We start from the raw sequence: 25984 nt of genomic DNA on the forward strand, positions 1-25984 counted from the left end.
AAGTCCATCATGGGCGGCCCGCCGGGGTGCTTCTGCTGAGCAATTATGTAAGGCAGCCACATGGTCTTCCATCCATACCTTCGTCAAATGTTATTCCTTTGACACTTTTGCCTCTCAGGATGCCTCCTTCGGGCGTAGGAGTCTCCTCTCTTCTGAGAGGAGCGTCCCCGCCCGTAGGGTTAGTGCTTTGGGATATCCCCAATGTAATGGCTGTGGACCCCATGGACCCCGAAGAAGAAAATAAGAGTTATGGTATGACACACCTTTTGTTAACTCTTTTTCTTCGAGGTCCATGGGGTCCACAGGACACCCACCCAGACGCACCTGTAGTTCTGGGGGAGGTTTCCGTAATTTTCTTCTCTTGAGAGTCTGGACTCATGAGAATGGGTTTCTTCTTTCTTACCCTTTGTTTGTCTCTGCCTGCTTAAGCTTGGTAACAAACTGGCTAACTGAGGCAGGGGGTGGGGTATATGAGGAGGAACCATGGGGCATCCTGGGAGCAGAGAGCTCGTTTGTGTTTACTGTTTGGTGACCGGGATTCATACCCCAAAGTAATGTCTGTGGACCCCATGGACCTCGAAGAAAAAGAGTTAACAAAGGTATGTCATACCATAACTCTTATTTTTTCTTAGACTACATATATTCTCTCCATATACCAAATTTTAACAAAATCTGAGCTGGTGAGGTAAGATCAGTGTGTTGATATGACATGGAATGACCCCCGCTAGGAGTGGAGCCTTTGGAGTAAAAGAGGTAGAGTACAGGTAGTACTTACTTGGCTCGGGAGGGTTGTTGGGCCCCGCATCAGAGGAGGAGGATATCTGGTAGATGCGCCGTTGACGTACTACTGTGAAATAAAATACTATAATGTAATTTTGCCTCAACAAAATGAAAAAAAAAAAGCTAATGGAAACAAACACATTGGCACACACATAGAAAAAAATAAATCAGAATTCGCACTACAGTACATGTAAAATTCCAAAACATTGGCCCAGCTTGTAAACACAATTTACTGTACTCTACAGAACTTACTTCGCTGTGCAGGCTCCCCCTGCTCTGCCTGCTACTGTCTCCTCAGGTGCTGATGTACTGTAAAAAATAAAACAGTAAAATGTATACTAACATTTGCCTGAAAACAATTTGAATAAAAATAAACCCCTACTCTACTACAATTCTTTACACCATTAGTAGTGCCCTTCTGTTATACACAATCTGGGGCAGGGCAGGGGTACACGCCTGCCCCAGCTCATTAAGAGGAAAGTTTAAAAAGCATTTGTCGACTGTGCACGGGATCTTGCGATGCTTGCGACATCCCGCGCATACCCAGTGGAGCCAGCCGGGTAGTGAGACACAGCACTTCAGCACTAGGCTTCTGCTCTATGTGCTCAGGCAGGGATCTCATCTACCCCTTTGTCACATAGTAGCGCATTTTATTCACGTTATGTCACACAGTAGTGGCCCTTAGGGATGACTATTGGTAGGTTAACCATCGATGCTACCATTGGTGGATGATATCAATGATCTGAAACCTGTGTCATTGATGGCGGTGACAAATTGGTTTACCGTCTAGCATTGCAAAATCATCACCCATCGGTGGTTAACCATTGATGTCACATTATGTCAGACAGTATTCATGTCACTAACAGTTTGTCACACAAAGCCAGTTCACGTTATGTCACACTGTAATGGCGCTATGGAGGATCCTGATTGGCTATACTTAACTACTGTAATTGTAAAGTAATACTGTACTTACTACGCACAAGGCCATGCCTGAGCCTCTGCAGCCGTGGGGCATCCCTTCATACCAAATCACATCTACTTGGGCCAGGATATCGCGTCGGCCATTTATAAAAGCCCAGCGCTTTTCAATGTTACTTATCAGCAGCTGATCCCGCCAGTGAAGGAGGATTTGCAGCTCCCTCCTTGAGTGTGGCCGCTGCCTCACAGCCATTTGTATATAATATAAACCGAGCAGCAGGTAGGACGCACGACGCCAGATATTGATGCATCGTAGCGTATGCATGCACAGGCCATGTTTAACTTAGTGTGTGTGAATTTCATTTCAGTGTATTAATGCTGCGAGTTAGTCAGTGTGTAATCTCTTTCTGTCGTGTAATTTGTACTTAAGTGATGGTTTCAAACTCTTCATAGTGTTCAAACCACACTACTAATTTCTAAGGCATGACACGTGTGAGCGCCACACGGCGCATAAAACGCACAGTTAGTTTGTAATTTGGGCTGAGACTTGTAGTTCAGTGATGGTTTTATACATCACTGCTCAGACCCCACTACTAAATTCTAAGACTAAATTCTAAGACATGTCATCACTGTGTGAGCGGTGACCACCATTTTCTACAGTGTCGAAGTGACCGGCACTTACTGCTGTGTACCGATTAGCGATTGTAGTTCTAAGGCATGTTATCACTGTGTGAGTGCCACACATCGCTGCAGGACAATGACACATGGATTGGCACTGACTTTTCTAAAATGAGGTGTTATCGTGCTGATACGTGTATCTAGCATAATATACTGTAATAATGATGGCAGAAAACATTTATAGATTGTTTTTCAAAAGTGTACTCAGAACTTTAGACCCCACAAAGGAGTGGTCCTTTTGAACACGGAGGTTAGAACCTGAATAATGCTCCACTTTACAGAGAGCAGTGGTAACTTGTTGGAATGACCTGTGAGCAGCCAGGGTAGCAGCTGAAATATTTGTAGATCACCCAACACTGCGGAGCCCTCAGTCATCTCACAATTAAGAGATGGAGTGCAAAGGTGGGGAGACAGGTGAAGAAATTTTAGATGCAGAACTGGAACCTTTGAGTCCAGCCCCCCTGCATGTGGATTGTGCAGTGCCTCTGTCTGGTGAACGTTGTTTAAAGAAACTAATAGGTGGGACCATATTAGAAGCCTGTTGAATTTTGGTGCCCATCATTAATATGAAGACAGTATGAAGTAGAAATCATGGCAAACACAATAGCAAATTGCTTGGTACACATATCCACGAGTAGGAAGTGGTTTTCAAAGCATATAGGAGTGGTGGAAGAAAGTCACATAATATCAATCACACTCCATATGGGGTGTTATGGATTTCATCTCAAACCATCACATTCGTTGGCAGTGAGTAGCAAATGCAGATGATGTGTAAACTAACATTCGAGTATGTCCAGAATATCCAGGAAAGGCCTAGAAGGTATAGAATGACAGTGGTGTGACTGACTTCTCATAAAATGGTAGCTCCTCCATTTTCAGAGACCCCCAACCGGTTGGGAGGCATTATGTGCTTCAGAGGGCACAGGATCTAGTGGTGAGTTGCTAGAAGGTTCTCTGAGGATCAACAGGGGTGAAACTCCTAAAGGACACTCCAGGCAATGTTTTACTTATGTCATGATGTCACTGGTTAGGGGGCATAAAGTCCTGTCCGTGGTTTGGCCACACCCCTCTCATATCTAAATATCTGCAATTTACATCTGCCTCCTTGCAGTGCAACACAGTTTTACCAAAGTGCAAATTTACTTGTCCCTTTTTTGCTTTGCTCAGAATCAGCCCGATGTGTTTAGTATTTCTTTTAGTAGGTTTTGTCTATTAAATAGTTGCCGCTTTAAGTGGACATTATTACACTTATTTTTCTTTGTCTAAATTTAGGGCCTGATTCAGAAAGGATCGCAGTTGCTAATATGCACGCAATCGGACGATTGTGGTACGCTGCACATGCATCACAGTGCGCGAACTAGCCACTGCGATCGGGACTGCGATCAAAGCGACTACGCAGACCCATTGCAGAGTGATTGACAGGAAGTGCCGTTTGCAGGAGGTGATGGGTGGGTTGGTGGTCAGTGAAACGCAGGCGTGCCAGTGTGCTTCAACAGCAGTTACAGGGGCGTGCATAAATTAGCCACTGCAATGCCGTATGCAGCCTGAGGTCTCATAGCGTGCCATGAAGTTAGCAATTTCTGAGTAAGGTCAGACCTTGTGCAAGTGTGCATGAGGCTGCGATGGCACTTGATTATACGGATGATTTTGCAGTCTTGCTAAACATTACGGATGTGTGTAAGGTGAGTAGGGCGTCCCTGAGTAGTGCTGCAACGGCATAGCGATCGCAATGGATTAGCATATTATCGCAGTTGAACTGCGTGCGTAATCGCTATTTCAATCGCATTTGTGATCTGTAGTGAATCAGGCCCATTGAACTGACTTTTCCTTTCCAATGATTAGAGCTCAGAGAGAGATTTTTTTTGATTGATATGCTTAGTGATATGTATAATAATACCGCACCCACAGAATATTATATTTAAGGGATCCTGTTTTTATAATAATTATGCTGTTTTCAAAAACAATTTTAAAATGCCTGACTGCTGGGCCATTAAAGGAGCATCCTGATATTTGGGGTCAGTTGAAATGCTTTTAAAAGCCTTTTCCAGCAATTACTATCAATATTAAAGCCTCTTTGCAGGCCTTAATACAATTTCTCTAAAAGCAAAGAGGTTATTTAGTATTACATTTTAATATTAGAGGAAATCTACATGATATCACTAAAGGGTTATACTGTACATGCTCTTTCTTTTTTGTTTGTTTTTCAAACTTTGTTCTATTATTTTTCTACTTGCATTTATCCCTGTATTTATTTTTTAGTGTTTACTGGGACTATGCAATGACTATTCGTCTAGAAGAAATTGTGTATCTGCATTGCCATCAGCAAGGTATGCATTTCACTGATTGTATGGTATTGGTATACCAGGGCTATTATTTTAGAGAAATAGCTTTTTAACTTCTTAATTATATAATTTAAATAGCCTCTTGGGTGGCTCTCCATGATTGATTTGTGAATACAGTGGGGGGGGGGGGGAGGCCACACCCGGGTGTCATGCGCCGAGGGGTGAGACCAAGGTGCAGACTCCCCATCAGTGACTTAACTGCAGCTTTCGGCACCCCCCCCCCCCCCCCCCCCCTGTAGGGTCCCCTAGTACCCTGATGCACTGCTCCTATTGTCAAAATGCACAGCTGATTATTGTGTAAGATCAGAGCATCACCGGTGGGTGGGGTACTTGTTGAAGTACAGAAGCATTATGTGAAAGGTTCTGTTATAATCAAAAAGTTATTTGTGGAGATTTTCTAAATTTGTTCGGTTTAATAAAAAGAAACTTCCTAATTATAAAGTACATGCTCAATTTGACGTCACTAAGTGAAGTTTGTAATAAGCATCACAAGCTAGAACCCACACACATAAATGCTACTTTAAATATAAACATTCTCTATATATTGCTATATTGTAGGCAGCACTGTCTTTATGACATCTTTTGTGTATCATTGACTAAGTAACAATTTAAAAATGTATTTTTGTCATGATTATGGGTAATTTACAAGCCGCAGGATTTGTCAAAGAAAATCTGTCAGAATATCATGCAAAACGCCATTCTCGATTACAACCTGCTGCAAATTGGCATTAATTTTTAACATTACAAAAATACTAATCTGTTTATACAAGGGTGGTTCAATAAATAAGGTAACAAGACCTCTCATTGCGTAAATTTATTCAACTCGCACATATATGCAGGGTTGAACTGGCCCACAGGGGTACAGGGAAAAGCCCTGGTGGGCCCCACTGCCTGAGGGCCCCCACCCCTTCTCTAGGGCTAGAGCAAGGTCATGGATGAATTTGGGTTCCTGGTTTATTTCTAGCGAAACTACACCAAGATTAGCCCTTCTGCCAATCTAAGTGGGTGGTCCTGGCAAACCCCTTTCCCCTATTTTATAAAGGGGTCCTATTCTTTGCAGGTGCTCTCTAATGGAGGTCCAAGTCCCTCTGTTGTGGCTGGACACATCCCCTCTAGTGGGTGGACACACCCCTTAAGCTTGGGCCCCTAACACTGCATTCTCTGGTGGGCCCTTCCTGCCCCAATCCAACACTGCATATATGTATAATAAATAGTATGGCCTTGGTACTGATTATTTCTTCAGGTTCCATGGGGTGCATAGGAACTACCTTGGGGTATGTGGTTGGAGTGATCCAGGTACCAAACAGTCAAAAGCTTTAGCGCCTAGATTGCCTTGGTTCTCCTCCATATATACCCCAGGCCCAGCCACAGGCATTCAGTTTTTTGATTGGTGCTCAGCAGGATCAGACGCACCTTTGTAACAGAGGACTGCTCAGGCAGTCCAAACCTTTAATTTTTTTTTTTTTTTTTTTATTGGGTTAGCCGTGCTGAGTGTCCTATTGACGCATGCACTGCGACTCCTTCTACCTCTGCAACACCAGTAATGTAGCTAACGGAGCTTAGCTTGCAGAGACGCTGGGAGACCGGACTGCAATCGGACGCACGGAGATGTTAGGTAAGGCGATTATTCATTTACGAGGAATCTCGCGCGGCAGTCCTTCCAGCGCCGGAGACACACCAGAAGCCTCTGCAGTAAGGACCCGAGACAGTCCGCATCCTCACTAGACTACCGGGGCCTTATCGTCTGATGCCAGGGATCGGCAGTAGATGCATCTACTGCCATGAGGCCAAGTATCCGGCCGGTTGATGCAGTCTAGGGGAAGTAGGCTCTCCCCCGGCAGTACCTCCCCCGACCCAGACGCAGATCCTATGAAAGTTTCCCGCTTCTGGGTTGCTTCTCCTACCCACTTCGTTTATATGAGACGTTCACAGTCCACCATCTGTGCTCTGAAGCTGTCTTTTTCTTAGAAAGTTTGGGTTTGTCTCCCTGTATACTTCTCCCCAGGGTCAGGTGTATAGTGCTCTACATCCTACCAAGCCTTGGGTGTTGGTCAGTTGATTCAGAGCCCATTGCGATTAAATTGCATATGCATTGTATGTGACTTGTGCTAGCTGCTGTATTGATACTGCATTTTCTTTTCTGACTGTCAGTTATAACTATCACTGTGTTTCTCCTCATCCCTCTGTACAAGGTGTGTGGGGTTTTCTGTGTACTTCACAAATACTGGTACTTATGAAGACTGTCACATTGCATTGCATTTATACCTTGTACCTTTTATACATTGCTCACTCAAGTCAGAGTATGGTACAACCATCTGCCGCTGCTCAGCAAGTGGTGCAAGCGAATCGACCAGTTACCATTAAGCACGGGCATATGAGGATACACATGGTTCCTCTTCTGGGTCTCTCGGCTGGGGAAGACCACCAATCCTCTGATGTGCCCTCTCCGGTAAGAGCGGTTAGATCTGTCCTTAGTATAGAGGAAGAGGAGTTCCCGCCTAAATCTAAGACTCCGGTCTTTATTCGTCAGAAAGTGGTAAAGGATTACTTTCCTCAGTCTGAGCAGCTGACGGACCTCATGGCTGAAGCATGGAGCACTCCAGATAAATGTTTTCATGCTACAATGAGGTTAACATCTCTGTACCCATTTTCACCTGGTGAATGTACTAATTGGGAACTCCCTCCGACTGTAGATGCTCATGTGACACGGTTGATCAGGAGCTCTACATTACCTACTCCATCCGCATCCTGACTCAAGGAAGTTACAGATAGAAAACTTGAAACATGTTTGAAATCAGTTTTCTCATTATCTGGAGCTTTGGCCATTTGCCACTGGCTACCAGAGAACAACTGTCTTATCTTTCCCAAATGCAAGAAGCGGCTGCTTATGTGGGAGAAGCGTTTATTGACGCAGGAGTTCTGGCTCTGCAACTTCGGTTGTTGCTCGCAGAACACTTTGGTTAAGGTCCTGGAAGCCAGATGCGGGATCCAAGATTGCTCTCAATTCCTTACCTTTTCCTGGAAAGATACTGTTTGGACCAGAATTGGATAACATAGTGGCTACTTTGGCAGCATCCAAATCTGCTGGATTACCATCTGCAACTACTTTTAAATATAGGCAGTCTTCGTTTCGGACCTTTCGCCCGCATGGAAGGGCAAAGGGACAGTCTTTAGAGAGGTTTCAATATATTTCACTTGTTTTATGTTTTGTGTATATGTAGTTTTTATATGTAATATATGTGGACTATTGGTGAAATCCTAAATATAAAATACAAAACCTCTCTAAGGACTAACTAAGGGCGGAAGTCAATACACCATTTTGGCATCAAAAGGGCAATTATGAGAAGCTCCACAGCACTATAAAAAGGGAACCAGGCTTGTCAATCAACCATCTGTTTATCCTGAGGAAACTCGTAGATTACAGATACCACCGATTGGAATCCCGTTGGAGATCGTGCTACACCACCACGACCATACGGAATAGTCTGCCGGCAGACGCCTAGCCATTCGGAACCCCAAGCTGACAAGACAGAAGCGGTAAGCTATCCGCAGCAGTCACGAGGGACCTGCATCACAAAGGTACGGAATAGTGCAATTCAAGCACATTGCACTTCATGCACCGCATACACCTACCAGCCCTGAACGAGAGAGGAAACGGACTGGGGGATCAGTCAGAACAGAGACTCTAACCTCCTACTGCACGTTGCACTTTATATATTAAGACTACATACGGTATTCTACCTTGGCCATTCATGTATTTTGGACATTTGAATTGAGAGACATCAATCCATATAGAGAAAGGTGGAAGTAAAACGTATAACGTGTTCCATCGAATCTCTGATCTGTCCTGGATTTGGATAAATACAATTTACACATTTTTGTTTCTGTTGTATTGTTATGTATACCGGTATTAGGCTGCACATGGTTATGATTTCAATATAGTCATTCTTATAGATTGCGAATATTTATATTTATAGTGTGAATAAACTTACATTTATATATATATACTGTATATACCAATTGAATCATTCATTATTATGAGGACATAGATACAAGGTATGTGCTGAACTCTCATATATATTTTCCTTTTCTAGTAACCCAATATAGAGAAGCCAGGTGGGGCTTCACATATATATATCTTGTTCAGCGGCAATTTGTACAGTATTTTATTCTGGTTCAGGTTTAGCGCAGTTACTTTTATTTCTTTTGTTCTCTTTCAGGGCAGGCCTGACCAGATTCAGTCCGAAAACGCGACCACAGTAGCTTACATCAACCATCAGGGAGGCACACGTAGTCCGGCAGCCATGAGGGAAGTGGCAGACATTCTGGTTTGGGCATATTCCTGCAATCTTGGCAATATTCATCCCAGGAGTCCTCAGCTGGGAAGCGGACTTCCTAAGTTATCAGGACATACACACCGGAGAATGGGCTCTCCACCTGGACATCTTTCAGCTCCTGGTGGACAAGTGGGGACTACCGGACATAGGCCCTGATTCAGACCCGCTCGCTGCCGCTGCCCGCACGCTGGAATTGTGGGCGTTTTTTTTTGTTCTCTGGCTGCTCGCAAAGCTGTGGGTGCAGCCAGGAGACCATCGTGATAATTGCGACCATCGACCTTGCGACGAGACCCTACGGGAGGGTCTAGGCTGCCACAAGGCCGAGTGGACTTCTTGCTCTAATAGAGCAGGAAGTCCACTACTGACATCAGTAGTGATATCAGTAAGACCTCCCTACAAACGCCAGGCGTTCCTAAGGGAACGCCTGTGTTTGTCCAGCCACCCACCCTACCCGCCCACAAAACGGGGCGAGCTGTCACTCACCATCGACAGCCGCCCGTCTTGTTGCGAGCCCCGTAGCGACTAAACTTCAATCGCTCAGCGGGGCTCGCTCACGCCGGACGCGGTGCATGTGCAGCCTAAACATCGGGCCGCTTGCAAGCGGCTCTGAATCAGGGACATAAACCTCATGGCATTACATCACAACCACAAGGTCCCCAGATACGGGTCCAGGACAAGAGACCCCTTAGTCACCTTCAAGGATGCTCTGGGAGTGAGGTGGGACTTCAAGTTGGCATACCTGTTTCCTCCAATCTCCCTCCTACCAAGGGTCCTCAGAAAATTCAAGCAAGAAGGGGTCAGGGTGATAATAATAGCTCTGGCTTGGCCCAGGTGACATTGGTTCACTGATCTGACATGTCTATCTATAGACAATCCAATTCCTCTATGGCCGGATTTGTTAGTGCAGGGTCCTACCTTGTCTAGCTTTGACGGCATGACTCTTGAGTCTTCCGTCTTAAAAGCAAAAGGTTTTTCTGCTTCTGTGATTCAGATGATGCTCAGGGCAAGAAAGCCTTCCTCTGCCCACATCTATTACAGGATTTGGCATTCTTTTTTTCAATGGTGTTCCCACAGAGTATTACCCTAAAGTTTTCAGGGTCTCCCGAGTTCTTGCTTTTCTCCAGGCTGGAGTAGACCTCGATCTTTGCCTGGCTACCTTGAGAGTTCAGGTTTCTGCATTGTCAGTTTGGTTCCAGCGCAGAATCACTCCCCTGCCTTTTATTAGAACATTTTTGCAGGGTGTTCTCCATCCTTCAACCACTGTGGGATTTATCCTTGGTTCTCAGGGCGCTGCAGGCTCCTCCCTTTTAGCCCTTGAACACAGTGGACCTCAAATGATTGACAGCGAAGACACCTTTTCTCCTCGCTATCTCCTCAGCTCGCAGAGTTTCTGATTTAGCAGCGCTGTCGTGACGCTCCCCATTTTTGATTTTTCACCAGAATAGAGCTGTCCTCCGTACATGGGTGTGTTGTCTTCCGAAGGTGGTATCCCGTTTTCATATGCATGAAGAAATTGTAGTTCCAGCCTTTCAGTCTTCAGACCTTTGTGAAGGTGAAGCTTCCATGGATGTGGTTCGAGCCCTTCGTATCTACGTGGATCGTACTAACTCCATCAGGAAATCAGATGCGCTTTTTGTGTTATATGGTTTTCACAAATGAGGCTGGCCAGCTAACAAGCAGACTCTGGCTCGCTGGCTGCGTATGACTATATCTCAGGTTTATACACAGGATGAACTCCCTTTTCCTAACATGGAGACAGCACATTCGACTTCGTCCGTGGGACCATTATGGACGTTTAGACATGGCGCCTCTGCGGAACAGTTTTGCAGGGCGGCCACTTGGTCTTCTGTCTACCCTTTCATCAAATTTTATGCATTTGATACTTTTGCCTCCACAGATGCTTTCTTTGGGTGGCAGATTTTCCTCTCTGCTCAGGAGCATCCCCACCCTTAAGGGAACTGCTTTAGGACATCCCCAAAGTAGTTCCTGTGGACCCTATGGAACCTGAACAAAAAAATAAGAGTTATGGTAAACTTACCTTTGTTAAGTCTTTTTCTTCAAGGTCCATAGGGTCCACAGGGCGCCCACCCTGACGCACCTGGCCTCAGTTGGGATCTGTTCCTTCTTGTCACGGATTCCCTCATTTTTGTGAGAGTGTTTCTAGTGTAATTTGTACTTCCTTCTCCACTTTCCTTCTCCTGCCAATGGGCTTGTTTACAAGCTGAATGCCTGTGGCTGGTTGTGGGGTGTATATAGAGGAGGACCATGGCATTCTGGGAGCTAAAGCTTTGACTGTTTGGTGCCTGGATCACTCCAACCACATACCCCAAGGTAGTTCCTGTAGACCCTATGGACCTCGAAGAAAAAGAGTTAACAAAGGTTAGTCTACCATAACTCTTATTATTTCCACATAGAAGAAACCAGTGTCAAGTGCCTGAAGCCAGGACATGACATCTTGCTGAACTTCACCGTCTGTTGCTAATCGCCTTCCACCAGGTGCTTCTTCAATAGTCCAAAGAGATGGAAATCACTCTGTGCAAGGACAGGGCTGTATGAAGGATGGTCCAGTACCCTCCAATGGTAGCGCCATAACAACTCGAGTGTGGTTGGTTGAGTGTGGCCTGGCGTTATCGTGCATTAATACAACGCCTGTTCACAGCAACCCAGGCCATTTTCGATTAAATACCCTCCGCAACCGGCTCAGTGTGTCACAGTAGTGGACAGCATTCACAGTATCTCCCTTAGTGAATAAATCAACAAGAAGTGCGCTCCTGTGGCCCAAAGACACGGTCACCATGGAGTTGCTGATGGAGCTGTTTTAAATTTCTTTTGAAGGTGGGGGCGATGTGTGTTTCTAAGTCATGGATGCTTTGTTCGTCTCCGGTGTCACATGATGCATCTTCGTTTCATCACCTGTAACAATACGCTACAGAAACTGCACTTTCTCCTCATGGTACAACATCAAGTACATGAGAGACAAACCCATCCTACTGGTTTTGTGAACTTCTTCGGTACCCAGCGTGAACACTTTTTTTCAGTACCCCAGTTGCTCATCATCGATGTTGTGCATAGCACCCACTGAGATGTTCGGTTCATCAGCAATATCACTAACTCTAATTTGTCTGTCCTCCTGAATCAGACCTTCAATGCAGCGCAAATTGTGGACGTGCTTGGCCGGCCGGATCGATGCTCATCTTGAATGTTTGACCTGCCATTATCAAAGGCAGTGCACTAAACCCAAACCTGTTTCCATGACATAACGTTATCACCGTATACCTCGACAAGGTGACGATGAATTTCTGTTGCTGATGTGCCCTTTAGATGTAGAAATCTGATTACACTATGCACCTCAATGTTTGACCATGCTTCCGCCAGCCCAGCCATCTTACACCTGATGTTGGGAAAGTATGACTGATGTGAGGTGGTCTAATGGACATGTGGGGAAGCAGTGGTCTCACCTTGCTTTTTGAACTACACTGATAATTTTTAATTGAAAGGGGGCACAGAAATTAATTAAGGGTAAGGGGGCACTATACATACATATATAATATGCTACATTTATTTATATAGTAAGGGTATACATATAACATTTATTACAGTAAAGGGGCACATTTCCTTTTATTCAGCCATGGTAACCACCAGCCCCACAGAATAAAAGCAGTTTTCTATAAACCAAATGCGATGTATGAGTTTCATATCAGTGCACACTGCCAGTGATTTCAGTTAATTGCTCCTATTTTCTTTTCATTTTATCCAATCTTCTGTATAATAAATCTGGGGTTTTGGATAGTGAAATCTTCTGCAACATTTTTCCATGGTTGTGTGATATCGAACAGATGTGTAATAAATGTCATTTTCATAAATTTCCCTTTAAATATTTAAGAACTGATTGAATGCAACAAATTAGTCAATTAACTCTTACTATTGTTCGTAAAGTTTCCACTTGATTATATTTATATACATACACATTAACTATTTAAAAAATAGATTTCAGGTAGATCAGAACTTTTAATACAAAACCTTCACAACCAAATAATAGAGCCACCAAGGTCAATGCAAAATACACCGTTATCATACTGTAGTTGATCGTACAGAGTACAGCTCCCACGTATGGAAACTCTTTGGTCAACTAACTGATTATTTAATGAAAACTCATTATGGAGAAATAAAAATAAAATAATTATTATTAATTAAATGTGAAACATTTCTCTGGGTTATAGCCAAAAAAGGTTTAGAAACACTATTTTAGACATGAAGTAATAACAAATACAAATCATTAAAATAATCCTGATATTTAATCTGTTACTGGCATGACACAATTCTGCTGTTGCTGATGTTTATTTATGTCTTCCATCAAAAGTAGACAGTGGTGGCACTGTGGTTCTGGTCAGTCAGGATGGAATACAGAGACCACCCCTCAGGTTTCCCCGTGGTGGACATCTTCTCCAATTTCTTTCATGTTTAGAAAATGGTCTTCTCCCGCATGGACAGCTTGATCCTCCATTGTGGTCTCAAAGAGGAAAGGTATTTATGATACAATATTTAGCTTCACTCTAGAACATGTTTCGCTATTTATTTTAGGATTGAAAGAGATTCATGATTTTTGCAAATAGAAAAAGTTTAATCATCTATTCATTTCATTGAAAGGTTTACTGTGTTTTTATGCACACTTGATTTAGGGGTTATGTAATCTGAAATTTCAGAGACCTTTCAGTTCAAATAAGTGACATACCAGCAAGTAAACTTTTACAGTTTTATTCCACAGAGGTGGTTACAAATCACATTTCAACACATGGTGTTTTTGACTACAATACCTACTTTATTTTATTCAGGATTTTTTTCACTTTTAGAACAGCTGCAGATGTGTAATTATACATCTTTTCTGCAGTCGCGGTAAAAATCCCCTTTCGGTACACCAGGTCCACTGACACTATGCTAGGTCTGGGGGTCTTTTTTGCATCTTTTTTTGCTTAAAATGCATCTAATTTGCATTGGACGCACCAACAGACTCTGCTAATTAATTTGAATGCGACACTTATATATCTGAGTGCGACTTAGTCTCTGAATCTGTATACCAAGTGCTACAAAGTAGCAGTCGCAGCTTTTTCCATTCCAAGTTCCTTTGCAGTTCATATACAGACTCAGTTGCACACAGATATACTAGTGTCGCATAGCAAATTAATCAGCTGGTGCTTCTTAGTCGCATCGTATTGCGACTTAGACGCATTTTTGGCGAAAAAAGCCACCCGACGCTAGCAGAGTAGCATGAGACCTGGCAGCTCACTCACACCAGGCAAGTCGCACTGCGTGGCATATTGAGGCTAGATGTATGAGGAGACATCTGTAGGACTTTTCTGTTTATTTCATGTGTGTGTGTTTTACATAGGAAAACCTGACAGAAATCCATAATTACTGATTTATTTATCTGTCTACCTGTCTCTCTCTCTCTGTATTACATCTATCTATGTTACAGTGTCAGTGGCTGTAACACTGTAACATAGCGTTTTGCATGCAGATACCCCCGCAGACACACAGAGAAAGGCATGCTGTATATCATTTTAATCAGCAGAAGCTGCTTGTGCTAGCTATTCGCATCTCTGTTTGAATAAGACGCATTTGAAGGTAAAAAGTCGCACTAAAAGACGCTCAGCGCTACCGAGTCACGCCACAGCATTGCGCGACTAGAAGGACTGTTTAACGCGCAAGGAGGCTAGTTGTATGAGGACACATCTCTATCTATCGATCTATCGAGAGGGGTTACATGGACCTGAATAGTCAAACGCAGGAGTGTCGCAGACGCGTCACATCCTGCGACTGCATCTTTGTATGCTGCTCCACTGGCCCTAGTGGTTGCTCACAAGATTGTTGGTGCGTCTTTCTATGCAAGTGGTGGATTAGAGACACCGCCAGTGGCCGTCTCTATACAAATTACAACGGCTGCAGCATTACCAGAACTTTGCAGTAGCGCTGCATACAAAGTCGCAGACTTGACAGGATTAGGATCATGCCCATAGAGAGCACAAAGTGAGAAGAATCCCTATCGTCTGTGGAAACATCTGTTTTAGCCTGCCATAGGGTGTTTTAGTAAATTGGACAGGATTTGCTAGTTTGTGTATTTCTGGAGAGAATGTCCAAGCAAGGCAGCAAATTAACCCTTTTGTAATTTTATTGTGTTGATTAGGGCTTTAGTTATCACAGCACTCAAAGTACTGTGATAATTAAGGGATGTAGTAAAAAGATCAACATTACAATGTCAACACTCATAATGCGACACCACAGTGTTGACAGTTATGTTGACACTGTTAAAATGTCAACATGACAACCTTTTCAGAGTGTTGACATGTGAAATGTTCACATTGTCAGAATGTTGACAGTAGAGTTAAACTGTGGGCGGGAGGGTTAGGCTGCGGGAGGAGGATAGGGTTAGGCTTCGTAGAGGTGAGAGGTTAGGGTTAGGCACTAGATGGAGGAGTAGTGATTAGGGGAAGAGTTATGGTGCGTACACACTAGACGATATGCTCCCTGACATTGAGCACACCCGCTGAACGATATCATTAACGATATCGTTCAGCGCCGGGTTCTCTTCCCCCATTCCCCAACATGCAGCAACCTGACGACATTGTCAGGTTGGACTGCATGTTAACCCGATGAACGACCCGCGGGAACGCGCGTCGTCGTTATCGTTCATCGTTTTTGTGTTAAAAATGGACGACTGAACGATAACGATATCGTTATCGTTCCTTAATCGCCCAGTGTGTACGCACCATTAGGGGAGAAATACTCATCTGATGACCTGGAAAGTCAGTCACATAACCTCCGGGACCCAGAAGATGCTGCTGCAGCCGTCAAAAACAGTTAGGGTCACCACCTAATCCCTTTTAGTAAGGGATACATATGAATTACACAGATTCTGTAGCTGGCTGGCTTCAAGTCTCTATTTCACCTGGTTTTAATCAGCTACAGAACCTGGCAGCCCTAGTAGCAGGTAAATCACCACTGGGCCACCAGGGAAGATATATTTTGACATTATAACATGCCGACATCTCATCAGTATATACATGATGAATGTCAACATGGTCAACATCGACAGTCTGACTGTTGAAATATTATACCCAACCCGATAAATAGGCTCCTATATCAGGCAGTCAGATGCGAGTTATTCCAGTGATCTTAATATTAGCAGACATTTGTTATTTAGTAAAGTGTCCTGTATGTGAAATGCTAGCACAAAGCTTTACAATATACAGGGTATTTTTTTTTTAAATAAAATAATGTGTACAGTATACATATGAAGCAGTTTTTGACCCTTTTGTCTCATGTGTAGAAGTTAGGTAGATTGTTATGTATTTCCACTGTTCAACCAACTGCTTTATTTTTCATTTGGGGCCCAGAGCTTTCCAGATGCAAAAAATTAGTGATATCATTACAGCTAATGCTGCAGTGGTTAAGCTGCAATGTCAGCAGGTAGTTGCATGAAACTGAAACATTTCCTATTATTTTTCTGATTATATTTGCCTATGTCGGATATTGATATTTAGCAGTCATAAGGTCGAGATTCACAATGTCGACAATCATAATGTCGTCACAGCAGTAGTGACATTTTCACAATATTGATATCTGAAATGACCACATGTGGAATCCCGACATTCTCAGAATTAAGGTTAGACTGCGGGAGGGTTAGGCAGAGGTTAGGGTTATGCTACGGGAGGAATGGGGAGGGGTTAGTGGTAGGGTAAGATTATTTATACATTACATATACATTATGAATTGCAACATGATGAGTTTTGACCTTATATACCACACCCTTCATCAGTGTAAAGGAAACAACTGTTAAAAGAAGAACTGTGGATTATAGAAATGGGTAAGTGTCATTTTAAATAAAAAGAATAATGCAATCTTATATGAGATTTTTCTTTAATGATGGAGATGGTTCAATATGACATTGGTGTGCAGTGTTTAAACATGGCTTTGTACATTTGGACTAAAAGAGAATTGTATGCACAGAGGTAAAACCATCTTAGACACAACACAAGTATACACATGTGTGCTTTACATGAATATGTGCACAATAGTGAAAACAAAGTGATTCTCGTTCTCACACTGAGAGGCGCCATCCTAAATGAGCCCAGATTGATGTTTGGAATGTCTGCACACTAACCACTATCATTTCCCTAGGCTCTCTCCCAGACCAGGCTTTCTGCTAAAGTCATGCCTACTATTTGTGCAATTCACAGGGCAAAGTGTTTCCCAAGCTGAGAAAGCGAAGTCCTCAGGGGTCCTCAGAATCCACCTCGGATAAAGAAGAAGATGAAGCAACGGACTATGTGTTCAGAATAATATACCCAGGGAGCCAATCTGAGTTTGGTATGGAGCTTCTAATAGAGGGATTTTGATAGCTTTGTGCTCATTAAAAAATTTAGTTTTATCATCCTTTGAAGGTAAGGCAGGTTAGTGTTTACCTTGCCTTATGATGTGTCCCAAATGTATTTCCACTACATTTTAATTATTATGTAAAGCATTTGCTAAGCAAAATTGCTTAGTGCCAGCAGTAATTTTCTAAATGCTGTGCTTGTCTGGCTCCACAGCCTGATTAATCCCTTCAGTATTAGGTATTTTTCTAGTAGTCATGCTAAAATAATGATAGTGTTCTGATAAGATTATTTTTATTCACCAGGCATTCTCTGGGGCTTTGCTGTAATACATATACCAGTTGGTAGTGAATAGGAAGTGTCCTTTTTACTTTTTTCTATTGTTCGTTTGTGCTGAATCAACTAAAAAGAAGCCCATAAAGGGGCCGATTCTGAGTTGGGAGCATAGCAAAAAATATCAGGTAACCATGTAGCAGTGCAAGGGAGTACAAATATATTTATTTTTTTGCCAGTCCTGACGCCGTTAAGTGCTGGCATCGGGACTAATTGAATAACCTCATCGGCGGTAATTACCCGCAGCAAATAGGATACCGCCCTAAATCTTTTTGCACATTTTAAATCTACCTCAACTGCAGTGCAACATGGTATTACTAAGGTGCAATGTTACATATTCTTATTTTTCTTTTTTATGCTTTGCCCTAACTCAGAATCAGCCCAAAGACTGGACTGTGCAGGCTAAAGTAATCAGGGCTGTCAAGAGCTGTGAAGGGCCATGTACATGGACAAGGGTGTGGCAAATCCCGAAGGTGTGGCCACGCCCCCTCTCCTCCATAAAATTGAGAAAGTACTATGCGCGGCAACGCATGCTCAGCACAGGCTCTGGGGGTAGGGGGTTGTCTCCAGGGGAGGAGGGCGATCAGTCGCCGCATCTGTAACACATATCCTCTCTGCCCACCACTTCTGGCCACCCCTGTATATAGTAGTGCAGCCACAGCAGCACATAGGGCAGTGAGAGGAGACTGATGCACCACTCTCTCAGTGCCCAATATGCGGCTGTGCTGCTACACAGGTGCGGCCAGCACTAGTGGGCAGAGCAGTGGGGGCTGTTGCTAACCCCATTGACCAGCCTGGGTAAGTAGTTCTCATCCCCCCCTCTAAGTGCCCCTGAAGGTAATGTGCATTTAGATAGCTTTAGCATCGTCTCATGTACAAGGGAGGAATATTACTGAATGTTTATCAAGTCTCATGCATAGTGGCCCATTTTTAAACCATAGATGCAGGACAGCATTACTGCAATGGTATGTAACCCATATTTATCAGATTTCTAATAGAGGATATAGCCTACTCATACCACCAACTAAACTCCATGGCTAGTAGATATGCAATTATGACTGTATTGGGCTGGGCAGACCAATTCCTCTCTGTTACCGGATTTATCTCATTATGTGTTTTCATCTTCCCTTATTTGTAGCTACTGTGCACCGTCATTTTCATCCTTCATTCACACACCTACCTTGCTCCACCTCCACTTACCACGTGAGGTCCGAGAGGCCAGCAAGTCCATCTCCAGTGGTCCAAACACATGCTGAGAAGTTTTGCCACACCCCTACCATCCCGGGTCTGCTGTGACACAATGCATCCTATCTATGTGCTGGACACACCATGTTTCCGTCTGTTAAATTAAACATAACACTAAAATATTATATGGGATTTTGTATTTCATAATTGTGATTAAAACTCACACTGAGTTATTGGATGCAAGGCTGAGATCTCCAAGGTGGTTTCCTTATAGTCAGGGGTGTAACTAGGTACATGAAGGCCCCATAGCAAAAGTTTGTAAGGGCCCGTATGTACCACCTAACATTGAAAAATGTATATAACACATGTAACTTTGACAAGGAAGACGGGCCCCCCTAAGCTCTGGGCCCAATAGTAGTTTCACCCCATGCACCTATGGTAGTTACGCCTATGCTTATAGTCTAAATTTAGTGATTATAATATTTGTTATAATAGCATAAGCAAATGCAGGGGGGGTTCGGTTGCCTGGAACCCTTCTCCCTAGCCCACACCATGAACACAATAGAAATAGTAATATAATAGTATTTTACTAGTGCTGCATGTTATTATCAGTATCACAAATTAAATAATTTGCACTATCTGAGGATATTTTAACGTGTCAGGCTGGGCGGCCCTTCTGCCACAATTAATGATACTTTGATCACTGGTCCTCTATATGCTGGAATTATGACACACAATACACTTTGTATGTCGCATATTTAAGCTGGTTAAGTGCTAATTATGCCCTCTCCATGGACTGGCCACACTAACTCTAAAATCAGTATTGGGAAACCCCCTCTAGAAATCTTGCATTTGCTACTGCATACATTAGTGGATTGTGAATGGATATCATTGTTAAGCACATTTTAAGGGTGTAAATTTCACTTATGAATTATAGAGAACAAACAGGCATGCCTTCTGTAGCATATAAGACTGTTATAAATTACTTTAAAAATGAAGTCCTTGATTCCGTGTGTAGTTAACAACAAAACGCTCGGGCTGATGTAGAGTTGGATGCAATTTACACCAGAAACTTAAGGTGCCAACAGACATAGCGATGTGTTCCCGATCAGCCGATGTACACGATTTCCCCATGAACTCTCCCCGGCAGTCCTGCACATGATTTGATATGAAAAAGCTGCCAATGTGACACACGATCTATCGTGCCTCCTAACTACTCCAGGGCATCCTGACTTGAGACTGTCAGATCTGCCCTACAGCACGGCAGATCTGAAGATGCGATGTGCGACCTGCGGGGACGCGCATAGTGATCGTGAGTGGGGACTCACAATTTCCTCACGATTTTGGCATATTTTACAGGATCTGTCTTCCCAATGCTATGGAAATCGTCCAGATCGGGTAAAATATCGCTATGTGTGTGGGTAGCTATAGTCTTAAATTGTATCTGTCATTATTAAGCAATTTGAAAATTGCATACATACGTTGTAGGCCAAGTCATGCATCCTTTAATGAAGCTTTAAGATATAATTAAATCCTGTAAAGGGATGTTTTTTTCTAAGGCAGGAGAGCCTGCATTTTTTTAGGCAAACCTGAACTCCCTACCAAATACAGGGCCTGATTCAGCATGGATCGTTATTGCGATCGCAGCTCCATAATTGCACGGAAGTCTGCTGCAAAAAAATATGCTGATGAATGCAATTGCAAAGCCGTCGTACAGCCAGCATAGAGACGCGCACTACTGCTATCTCACATCCGTGATATCTTGCAGTTCTGCATATATATCAGTAACATCAGCCCCTCACGCAGAATTACAGCAGGTTTGACCTGCCGCAAGTCTTGTCGATCGCAGTGAGTACTAAATCTGCGTATACCACCCCAGTGGCTAATTTATGCATGCCCAGGAAATGGCGTTCAAATGGACAGACATGCCTGCGTTTCTCTGACCACTCCCCCATCACCACCCCCAAATTCTCACATCGATCAATCTGCGTACTCTGTTACAGTTGCGATTCATGCTGTATCAGGCCCACAGCCCCCTGCTGACAAACTTAGGGCTAGCTAATTGGAACTATTGCAATCCTGGGCATTGGAAAGGAGGGGGGGAGGCAAGGGGGCGGCTCACCTCCCCAAACATTAGAAAGGAGCAGTGGCCACAGATGGTCAGGGGCTGTGCTTTGTAGCAATAGGCTGCACAGCCCCTGCTCCGCATGGAGAAGGAGGTGTAATCTTCGGTCTTTAAGTTAAAAGACTGCACATTACACCTCCTCCTCCTATGTACGGTGCAAGGGCCGTGCAACCTATTGCTATAAAGCACAGTCGCGGCCGCTACTCAGGTAAGAAACGGGGGAGGGAGGAGACGAGGGGGAGGGGGCGAGGGTGATCGGGTGCCGGAACCACATTCTTTTTCCCCGCCTTGATTTTGCCAATACAAAACTAGTCTGGCATGGCCAGAGCTTGAATTTTGGGAGCACACTTATAAAAAATGTTTTTGTGCTGGTCAATGTCATTCCGATTATCATAATTACACCACAGAGAATAGCCTCTTTTTATCCCAAACATATGGTGCATGGAACGACCTTACTGTACTCCGGCTGTGCTGGCCCACCCCTTTCCTCCCCTGTTCTGCCTCTCTAAGGGTAAAGCTGACACATATATCTAAAGGTGCATACACACACAACGATTTTTTGAACGATTATCGTTAAACAATATCGTTTAACGATAATCGTTTGTAAAAATCGTTCACTTTCTGAGTCAAACGATGAATGATTTTCGTTCATGCGCGTTCATATTTGTAGCTTGTAGTTCAGTCAGACGTGTCAACTCAACGATTTTCAGTAAGGGAATATGCAAAAATCGTTTGTAGTTCTAAAAAATCGTTCATTTAAATGAACATAGTAAATGAACAACTTTAGTAAACGATTTTAGTTAATTTTTTCAAGGTAGAAAATCATTTACTAAAATCGTTCATTAACTAAATCATTGTGTGTGTATGCACCTTAAGTCTGCATACAGCCTTAGATGTGCACACTTTTAATGTACGTGCAAAGTTCAGAAAAGCAAATTTAGTGCTTATGAGTTTCACATACTGGGCCTGATTCAGAGCCGCTCGTAAGCGGCCGCTCGCTCGCTCCGAGCGATGTTCGCACATCTGCGTATGGGTCGTAACGCGCATGCGCCATCCAGTCATTGCGGTCGGAAATCGTGCGCCCGCAAAACAGCGAGGGCCTGCTAATTTGAGTGGCACTGCGAGCAGTTCAGACGCCTTTTGATGTACTCGATTTATCTAATAGCGGAGATGACGTATGATGCGAACGGCCAGGGGGCGTCTTTACAAAATAGCGAGCGCATGTTTCGTTCGCTCGCTCAGAAATAGAGGCATCAACAGACCGCAAAAAGCGAGCGCTCAATTTAAATAGCCGGCCCCTTTTTCTGAATGACCGTTCGCAAATAGCGTCCGGCTCTGAATCAGTCCCACTGTACATGAACCCTTCTGTCTGTTATTTTTTCCTTTACCTGGTTACATATCTACTCCTAATGTAGTATCATACATTAGGGAATACATAATTCCATATATGATGCAGAATTTTTTGTATTATAATTGTAACTTAATTTGGTATATTTCATATAAGTTTTCTATCCACATTCATGAATGTATTTATACAAATTCACCACTTTGATGCTGAACTAACAAGAATTATACATCCTGCATTTTTGTACCTCTTTAATGATACTGAACTGCCGCTTACTTTTACCAAGTGGTAAAACATTTGGAACTGTATTGCTCATTAGTATACATTTTTATCTGGCTAGTTGATATCCGTGACACAGCACAAAAGCAACAGTATTTTAACAAAGGGCAACATGGTGTCTACCAGTTCATATTGCTTCCCTTCCGCCAAGCTAGAATGGCAGAAATTAATAAACAGTATAGTACAGCTTGAACTACCTGTGACACTAATTGCTTCTTGGTATATATGGGTCTCACCTCTGATTATTCTCTTACATTCTGATTGGGCAAATCAAAGCTAAAGGAATTGATTGGTGTAGTAATCTTAATGAACATAAATTACTTCTGTCGCAGTCATTTCTACTGTATTTATGATCTGTATTTATGGTTATCTATAATCTTACTTGTTCACAAAATTAATTAAGATGATCCCTTCCAAATCTTATTTATATCGCTATCTGATAATAAGATTGTATGCAAATAAGTGTTATTAATTTTACTGCTGATATACGAGCCATTGATATAAATATGAATGTGCTTCCACTGTGTAACACCAATGCGTTATTTTACAGTCCATGACCTATAATGTGCACCAAGAATTGATCTGCCAATGAAATAAAGGGGGAGAAAGGAGCAGGTGAAAATCCAAGCGCCGGTTTCCTACAGGGACCATCCATATAGAAAAACAATAGGTTTGCAGTGTCAGATATAGTCATCATCTATCACCAAGAGCTCAGCTCCCTGTCTTTTAGAACTGAGACAATTTCAAATATAATTGAGAATCAAGACATGGTGCTTCTGCAACCAGCTGGTATTAGCCCAATGCATTGATTTTTAATCATAGTAGATTGGAAATTGTCATGGCTTTTAAGCCCCGTACAAACTGGACGATGTGTGGGCAGAGTGATGTCGGATGAGGCGGGCAGCGCTGGAGTGCTGGCATCGCGAAGTGTAACGACGAACGTCGCGTGCGGGGGGTTGTTGACGGGGCCATTCGACAGCATGGCATCGTTAACGATATCCCCAGATTGAGCTGCATGTACAGTCGACTGGGGACATCATTAATGACCCGCGGGAGCGCACATCGTTTGTCGTTAAGTTCATACACACTGGACGATTTGAACGATATATCGTTCAACGATATCATTAACGTTCATAAAAATCGTCCACTCTGTACAGGACTTTAGAGTAGTTTATTCTTCATCCTTAAGGTTGATTTGTATTTATTTTTTAAATGTCTTGTTTTAAATTGGATGGTGTAAATAAAATAATATGGAGTTTCCTTTTAAGGTATTATATTTAATCTTATCTGCATTGTAGCAGAATAGCTAAAGGTGGGTACACACTATACAGATATATCTGCAGATGATGGTTGTTCGTCCACACTGAACAACCATAATTTGTGTCTGCCCACAGGTCCCGGCGGCCAGGGGGCGTGTCCCGCCCCTCCCCGTGGCTGCCGCTGTGTGTGTATGGGCGGTCTGCCGACCAACCGTACTCACCTGCCGATGGACAGATATGTCTGCAGACATATCTGTCCATCGGCTGTGCAGCACAGCCAATGCGATATGTCGGTGAACGCCGACTTTCACCGACATATCGCGGGTACACACTGCCCGACGGACAGCAGATACATTGGCCGATCAATTGATCGGCCAGTATACTGTATCTGTCAGTGTGTACCCAGCTTAAGGGCTACGGGAATTTCACTGGTCCTTGAAATTTTAAATATAAATACTTCTGCACACTTTTTCACCTAAATAATGATGTAAGATTAAACAATTATAGATATTTTGTGGTTGCATCCAACATCCCTTACAGTAGATAAACACTTATAGGTTGAGTCCTGGGTACCTATGTAACAGCTAAAATCCCAGTATTTTATAATGTACCAGTACATTAAAAAAATATTGTAACTAAAACCTTTTTGGAAAATATTTAATTCACTACCCAAAGGAGACGTGTGATACTGTATAATGAGGCGAATCTAGCTCCAAAGTAATAGTACATATATGATCTATTAAACAAGTCACTTAAATTTCATCATAACAAATATAATTACAGTAGCATGCAATTGCTGAGTAATTTCACTAATCACCAGATTTTAGTGCTTGTGACAGCCCTTGAAGTATGCCTCTCCTAAGTCCTCACCTCCTGCCAGGTAACATAAATTTACCAAGATAAATAGCGCTATATTGGCAGACACAATTCTTATGCACTATGCACATTCATGGTTGCACAGTGAATTCCTATTCATTTGTGATGGTTCACTTGCAGTCAGTGATTTGCTCCAGTGGAGGTGAGATTTTGAAAATATGTGGTAGAATAGAAACGTGATTTGATTTTTTTTTTTTTTTTCTCTTTAGTGCCTCAGGATTTTATAGATCCTCAGGGTGTCGGATTGCCCTCCATGTGGCAGCCCAGTACACGCAAGTCCTCCTGTTCCTCTTGTTCTCAGAGTGGGTCTTCAGATGGAGGTCCATCCAATGGCTGTAATCATGAGAGGTACGTTAGTGTGATGTAAGCATGGCAGTTCCACTTATCTTGGCTATACTATCATAAATGGAAAAACAAATAGGAAGGAAGCAATATTAGTAACAACACAGGGAGACACTGCGCCGCCGGCTACCGACACCCCACCCTTCCCCCACTCAGATTACATTCACCTCTGGTTATCAGTGCTCCGGTGATGTCCTCTGGGGCTCTGTTCAGCTGTTCTCCCATCCTGCACTATGACCCCAGTCAGCTGTTTTATGCAGTAGCTGACCAGGGCCGCAGTGCAGTAGCCGGGAGACCAGCTGACCGGAGCCCCGGAGGACATCCCCGGAGCACCGATCACCCTGGATGCTGGTACGTTTTTTATTTTTTTGTTTTTTAACTATTTTAGTTTTTTGCAGTGATCAGCTTGTTGTCTATTTAGACCACACAGCTGATCACTGGGGACCAGCTCTGCTTGTTGGATAACGCCATCTCCAGGTGGCGTTATTATCACAGGGCTTCCCCCGGTATTTTTTCACATTTTAATTTTAGTAACTCTGGCTAGATCACATTTCCCATTACAATTATGGAAAACATGATCTGCTTACTAAAAATATGTGATAATTAAGGTTTGGAGTAAAATTTTAGTAAATTTATGTGATACTAAAATTATGTGAAAGGGGTGTGAAAACCCCCCCTTTTAGCTTTATTTTAGTAAAAATCATGTTAATAAATAGAGCCTGTGCATGACATGTACCAATGTAGTGAATATCACATGAGCGGGTCTTCCACTAACACATGAGGTTTAGAAAGATAGTAAGTTGACATCTGCTGTTA

At 43.1% G+C, this 25984-nt stretch overlaps 1 protein-coding gene across 3 annotated transcripts in view; it reads left to right on the plus strand.

The window, feature by feature from the left end:
* Positions 1-25984, plus strand: part of SGSM1 (small G protein signaling modulator 1) — a 353611-nt gene that overhangs the window by 253209 nt on the left and 74418 nt on the right. For 2 of the 3 annotated variants that reach the window (XR_015877719.1, XM_088467888.1), the window contains exons 10-13: positions 4636-4703; positions 13416-13579; positions 17290-17419; positions 25036-25174. Coding sequence is in view for 1 of the 3 variants with exons in the window: in XM_088467888.1 (XP_088324014.1) it covers positions 4636-4703; positions 13416-13579; positions 17290-17419; positions 25036-25174 (501 nt within the window). In the remaining 2 variants the exon portion in view is untranslated. The remainder of the gene's footprint in view (positions 1-4635; positions 4704-13415; positions 13580-17289; positions 17420-25035; positions 25175-25984) is intronic. The other variant, XR_015877720.1, reaches the window with a different exon arrangement.

Source organism: Taudactylus pleione, unplaced genomic scaffold (assembly GCF_031769625.1).
Source record: "Taudactylus pleione unplaced genomic scaffold, aTauple2 ptg000078l, whole genome shotgun sequence".
Classification (NCBI taxonomy): domain Eukaryota; kingdom Metazoa; phylum Chordata; class Amphibia; order Anura; family Myobatrachidae; genus Taudactylus; species Taudactylus pleione.